At 32.4% G+C, this 7,500-nt stretch overlaps 1 protein-coding gene across 1 annotated transcript in view; it reads right to left on the bottom strand.

Annotated features, from left to right (window-relative positions):
* The window catches only part of LOC137631659 (putative neural-cadherin 2), a 356,886-nt gene extending 356,871 nt beyond the window's left edge, over positions 1 to 15 (bottom strand). Inside the window, exon 1 of the mRNA XM_068363529.1 lies at positions 1 to 15. This exon is cut by the window's left edge and continues 151 nt beyond it. Within this exon, the coding sequence (XP_068219630.1) occupies positions 1 to 15 (15 nt within the window).
* Between the last annotated feature and the right edge of the window lie 7,485 nt (positions 16 to 7,500).

Here is a 7,500-nt window from a genome sequence, read left to right as displayed (position 1 = left end):
GACGAGTTCACGCATAGTTTGCACATAGTTTGCACACTTCCCGCATCGTCCCAATGAGTTCACGAACAGTTTGCGCATAGTTCACGACCCGGTCACGAAATTTTGTCGTGACCAAAATTTTTAACATTTCAAAATTCTCGTCACAACATGCCACGATGTCACGACGGGTTTACGGACACTTCACGCCAGTTCACGACTCAAGTCGTGACAATGCGTGCCACAAATTTGTACAAGTGTCAGGCTGGCTTTAGCTAGGAAGGAGTTTGCTGGGGAGCCTATGGGTCTGCTCTCTTGGATTGGGGTTCGAGACACGCTCAAGCTTGATAGTTTCTTGTAGTGTCAGCAACCTCACCATCCTTGTGAGCTAAGAATCCTATAGGTATAACTGCTGAAGTCACCATCAGCCATTGCCTAGCCCTCCCTGGTCCTAGCTTAATTGGACGCTGATCATAGGTATATATGGTCAGTCTTTAAAGTAATGCCCTGTTAGGACATTGTTCCTCGTCCTTTGATCTGCCATTCATGAGCGACTTTTAATTTTTTTAAACATGATATCAATAAATGACGCATCGTATATATGAAGAGATATTCTAACATGTCTACTGTAATAAATTTCTAAAAATAAATTTCACAACATAACTAATACAATTGTACGCAACCCGTCAAAAATGACAGCTAAATATTCAAATGGTCTGCATACACGCACACAGAGATTCAACTATTCCCACGCCTCCCTCTTTCCTAACTACAGCACGACAATTTGGGCAATTTGTGGGAGATTGTTGTTTGTAATTGGATGCAGCTCAGCATGACAGGAAAGATATATATATATATATATATATATATATATCAATATATATATACATATTTATATATATACATATATATATATACATATATATACTGTATATATATATATATATATATATATATATATATATATATATATATATATATATTTATATATACTGTTTATATATATACATACATATATATTTACTGTTTATATATATATATATATATGTGTGTGTGTGTGCGTGTGTATACACACACACACGCACACACACACACACACACACATATATATATATATATATATATATATATATATACATACACATATAATTCCCAACACTTGCTCTTTATTATATAAGAGAGACATTACAAACATCAATATAATAACCTCACTATAATCATCAGGTCCAAACAACATACCCACATATTAACGCAGAACAATGGATCAAACGCTAGATTACGCCAGACGCAAATCTTTTAAATTTCCTATGAAGAGAATTCCTATACCATTCCTATACGCTCATGCCCCATTATTCTCTGGCACAGAGGATCAAATGGAGTCCGCCTATCTATTGTGCTTCTTTTATTCTGGCAAATGAGCGTCCTTCTGTCGATTACCTATTGGATGGAATATGTTCGTATGTTCGTATCGGTAAATAACTCGTTGCATGCGGAGATAAATAACCTGGCAGCGTTGAGATAACGTGTAATTTGTTTCCTGCAAGATGAGCGAGTTGGGGGGAAAAGAGTAATTGGTGGTTTTACCAGACGATAAATAGAAACAGCCTTCTTTTTATAAAAGAAAAGAAAAATTACACCGTAAATGGCATGGTACAAAAAAAAAAATAATAAAAAAAATTACATCGAAAATGGCATGGTACAAAAAACAAAAAAATACACCGAAAATGACATGGTGAAAAAAAAAAATAAAAAAGTTAGGTTATAAAGTAAATTAAATGTTAGATGTGATAAAAATAGCTCACCAAATGACATTTCATTTGATAAAATCTTAAATCAACTCTCCTTTTTTATTACATTTTTTTTCACACCGTAAATGACATGGTACAAAAACCCGTTAAAATATGAAATTAATAAAATGTTAAATGTGATAAAACTAGCTCGACAAATGACATTTTATTTGATAAAATCATAAATAAACATTCTTTTTCATTGCACTTTTTCACAAGGTAAATTACATGGTACAAAAACATGTTAAAATATATTAATAAAATGTTGAATGTGATGAAAAAATAGAGAGCCAAATGACATTTAACATGATAAAATCTTTTCTTTGATAAAGTCTTAAATGACAAATCTCCCTTAAAAAGGAATGAATAACACAATAGATTTAGAAAGAGACTAATTTCCCAGAAAATATATATAAAAAGTCTTAAAGACTAATCTAGACTTAATCTAGACTAAACTAAAGAGCAAAATGGACTTTTATCTGATAAAGTCTTAAATGACAAATCTCCCAGGAAAAGAAATTAATATCATAATAGGCTTGGAAAAGACTAATTTCCAAGAAAAGATATATAAAAAATCATAAAGACTAGTCTAGACTTAATCTAGACTAAACTAAAGAGCAAAATGGCCTTTTATCTAATAAAGTCTTAAATGACAAATCGCCCATGAAAAGAAATTAATATCATAATAGACTTGGAAAAGACTAATTTCCAAGGAAATGTATATAAAAAGTCTTGAGGACTAATCTAGACTTAATCAAAACTAAACTAAAGAGCAAAATGGCCTTTTATCTGATAAAGTCTTAAATGACAAATCTCCGGCGGAAAGGAATTAATATCATAATAGACTTGGAAAAGACTAATTTCCAAAGAAGTATATATAAAAGTCTTAAAACCATTGGGGGAAGAGCTCAGGTCCCTGTAATACTGTTATCTGAAATTGCTTTTCGATGTTGGGCTGTTTTTGAGGCGACTCTGAAGATATTAAATTTTTCTTTTCTGGGAGTAGGTGGTCGAAACAATTATTATTATTATTATTATTATTATTATTATTATTATTATTATTATTATTATTATCAGTTATTTGCAAAAAAAATATTTGAGAAAAGACTATTATCATAAAAGACAGATATTAACAAGTAGAAAGCCAAAACCATATAGAGAAAAAATGGGGTAGCAAAGGATGAAATATTAAAATTCTATCAATAGATATTATATCAACAACGAAAAAAAAAAAAAAAAAAAAAAAAAAAAAAAAAACTCTGTTAACTGAAGTACAACAAAAGTAATACAAGTTAGAAAAACCTTCAAGTAACTGCACTTTAATTACAATTGTCACTTGCTTAGCTGCTAATAACAATCTCGAAAGGATAAAGCTAAAGGTATGGTGAAGGTGTCTGGTTTTAGTTCCAATTTCATCAGAATAGATGCTCACCAGAACGTCAGCCGGGCAAGCCCACTTTCGTACCCAACCACGGCAGTGGCCTCCCCAGTAAACAGCTTTAACTCATGGTTACCGGGCTGGGATCGATCTGATGCCATGTGAATGCTAGGCGACCACGTTACCAATGTACTAGCCATGCGGTTATGCAAGGATTTGCAAAACGAGTATCAAGCGCTAGTTAAAGAAGCCAAAAGATATATCAGAGATACTCCAAACAAGTATACATACACAAAAAGCTTAAACTCATGGTCCCCGGCTGGGATCGATCTGCTGCCATTACGAATGCTAGGCGAACACGTCAAAGCTGTACTAGCAGGAGGCTATGCAAGGATTTGGAGAGCTAGTATCAAGCGCTAGTCAAAGAAGCCAAAAGGAATATCAGAGATACTCCAAACAAGTATACCTAGACAAACAGCATAAACTCATGGTCCCTGGCTGGGATCGATCTGCTGTCATGTGAATGCTAGGCGACCACATTACTACTGTACTAGCCCGGTGGCTATGCAATGATTTGCAAAACGAGTATCAAGCGCTAGTCTAAGAAGCCAAAAGATATATTAGATACTCCAAACAAGTATACCTAGGATCGATCTGCTGCCGTGTGAATGCTAGGCGACCACGTTACCAATGTACTAGCCAGGTGGCTATGCAAGGATTTTCAGAGCGAGTATCAAGCGCTAGACAAAGAAGCCAAACGGGATATTAGAGATGCTATTTGCAACCAAGTATACCTAGACAGACAGCTTAAACTCATGGTCCCTGGCTGGGATCGATCTGCTGCCATGTGAATGCTAGGCGACCACATTACCACTGTACTAGCCAGGAGGCTATGCAAGGATTTGGAGAGCTAGTATCAAGCGCTAGTCAAAGAAGCCAAAAGGAATATCAGAGATACTCCAAACAAGTATACCTAGACAAACAGCTTAAACTCATAGTCCCTAGCTGGGAGCGATCTGCTGCCATGCGAATACTAGGAGACCACATTACCAATGTACTAGCCAGGCGGCTATGTAATGATTTGCAAAACGAGTATCAAGCACTAGTCAAAGAAGCCAAAAGGAATATCAGAGATACTCCAAATAAGTATACCTAGACAACGTGAATATCTTTGACTCTGGCCTGGAATATAATTACTAATGTTTCTGGGATGACAAGGATCAGCACAAGGACTATGAGGTGGAATATAAGGAGAGACTTCGAGGCCACTATCATCTTTAAGGAGAGAGAAGTATTCGAACAATGCCACAGAACAGAATATCTGAAGTCTATGGCATTGATGTCATTAAAGCATCTTAAATATTAAGCGACTTTTTCTCCACCAATTTGTTCATTTTTGAATAGATGGAAAGAAAAGAACGGCTCTGAATTGAAAAGTAATATATAATTTTGTATTAAGTCATTGACTGTAGCTTAATTAAAATGCATTACTTTTCTTGGAAACACATACACACACGCAAACACACACACATATATATTCACACACACACACACACACACACACACACACACATATATATATATATATATATATATATATGTGTGTGTGTGTGTGTGTGTGTGTGTTTGTGTGTATGTGTACACATATAAATACACAACAAACAGATCAATTTCTTATATCGTTCGTAACCGCCGTATTTTCCTTCATCTTTATATCATTTTAATTAATTTATACCTGAGAAATATTACACTTTTTTGCATACACAAATACTTCTTAATGTGCAAGAGTATATATATATATATATATATATATATATATATATATATATATATATGTGTGTGTGTGTGTGTGTATTACATAATGAGTATGGTATACAATTATTTTATTATCCATTATCTTTTAAATATTAATGATACTTCATCATCAATGTTAATATAAATCTTACTAGACAAAGTCACTTACACTACGAGGTTGAAATCTTATTACATGAGAATTAACGTAGAGAATTAAGGCCTATTATATTACAGTAGTAGGTAAGAGAGAGAGAGAGAGAGAGAGAGAGAGAGAGAGAGAGAGAGAGAGAGAGAGAGAGAGAGAGAATTAAGTTACCGAGATAGATTGCTTTAGTCCGTGGACTTCAGTCTCTATCTTTTCATTCATGAGGAAGGTATATTAAATCATCATTTGGATAAGCGAGGGGCTTGAATACTGCCAAAGAGAATTTGTAAGAAAAATTACGTGATACGTTATTTCGCTCGCGTTGGTAACGGAATGCAAAAAAAAAAAAAAAAAAAAAAAAAAAAAAAAAAAAAAAATGTGGAAATTGAATTTCCTCGGAGCGTGTATTTCAATTGCGTGAGACAGTTGTATGATCAGCAAATTGAATATTTGGAATACATTCTATTTCATTTGGAGCTATTATCAATATGATATTATTCGAGAAATGTTATCTTATTTCCCGTGAATTATTCGCTTTTTTTGTATTTCTTTTTTATTCCTTCTTTTATAATGTAATAATGCAGGAAATGAAACTTCCGTTATAGGTATTGAGGAAACGTAAAAATAATGACGATTATGAGCTATATATCAATAGAGAATAATAATCTTAATAGTTAAACAATTATCAATTATCTTAATAGACAATAGGTATAGCAGAGTGGCTATTTAAAATACCTATCTAGTTGTCCATGTAGTGATGAAGATTAACCACTACATAGAAAATCATAGAAAGATTATAAAGATATTAGAGTTTAATAACCTTCCAATTGATCTGTCATTCTTTAGTGGAAATTTGACAGTATCAAAAAAATTAAGTGCCATTCTATTATCTGTTATGTGACCTATTGTCTACTTGGTAAATGAGACGTAGCAGCTAATTAAACGCGGCAGCTATTTAAAGAATAAACTCTAAAGCGTGGTTTACACGGTCGAACGGTTCGTAAAACGCGGTTCGACAAACAAGTATTTGTAGTGATGTTCGAGCGTTTGAACGGGGTATTTGGTTGACAAACACGTTCGTGAAACGGTTCGAATAGTCAGATCTAGCCTGACTTATGTGGGCGGGGATTCATTGTCCATCAACCTTATGCATTTGAGACCGATTCCACCTCTTCAAACCGTTTGACAAACAGGTTCGACAACCTGGTTCGAGGAACAGAAACGTTGTGAGATGGAGTGTTCAATTAGTGTTAGTGTTTTGTAATAGGAGTTATATATGTTGTTGTGTATATTGTGACTTTAATTATATACTACCAAAAAATTGTCTTGAAAAAGAATCGACACATTTTTAATAACTATTTAAATTGAAGATATTTTTTATAACTATTTAAATTGAAGATATAAGTTTAAATTAGATAATATTGGGAAAAAAAATAAAAAATATTTCATTTTAAGAAATAGAATAAAAAAAAACTTCAATATAATTGCGATGAAAGTCACAAATCGATTGCAATTTTAAAACCAATTGCGTAAAGCTAGTAGATTAATCTTAACAATATATAGCAAGATTCAAAATACGTATTATGTTAATAACAAAGACATAATAGGTTTCTGTTAAGAATTATCATTATTATTATTTTTTTTTTTAAATACCTGTACCAATGAAAAGAGATTAACTCGGATATGACTAGAATTCTATTAATCAAAGCATGATATTGTTCAACGGAATCTTAAGAACCTTATAAAAAGTATAACAAATATCAGAAGATATTAACAAAATTGGTAAGTTTTTTTTTTTTTTTTTTAAATACCTGTACCAATGAAAAGAGATTAACTCGGATATGACTAGAATTCTATTAATCAAAGCATGATATTGTTCAGAGGAAACTTAAGAAGCTTATAAAAAGTATAACAAATATCATAAGATATTAATAAAATTGGTAAAAAAAAAGTATTCTTTTGAAGTTTAATCTTTAACGGTCTTACAAAGAAAATTAAATTAATAAAACTAAAATCCCTACCCACTCAATGAAGCGGATACTGGGAAGGCTTTCAAACAATTCTTCCACTTGGCAAATAACCGATCTTTCTGTAATGAAAATGTATTCCTATAAATTAAAGGCTGTCTATCCTTTCTACAATGAATGCAAAATGTTTATGCAGAGAAGTTGCATTCCAAACTTAATGACTGCCAGAAAAATAGGAAGAAAAACCAGCTAAAGGTTCACAGGTCACTCATGAATTGCAAAGGCATAAGACAGTGATAATGCCCTAACAGGACCCTAGCAATAGCAATATATATACTGTATATATATATTTATATATATATATATATATATATATATATATATATATATATATATATATATAAATATATATATATATATATATATATATATATATATATATATATATATATA

The sequence above is a fragment of the Palaemon carinicauda genome, chromosome 40 (assembly GCF_036898095.1).
Source record: "Palaemon carinicauda isolate YSFRI2023 chromosome 40, ASM3689809v2, whole genome shotgun sequence".
Lineage (NCBI taxonomy): Eukaryota > Metazoa > Arthropoda > Malacostraca > Decapoda > Palaemonidae > Palaemon > Palaemon carinicauda.
Note: the sequence above shows the minus strand (reverse complement) of the source record. Positions and strands in the feature narration are given on the sequence as shown.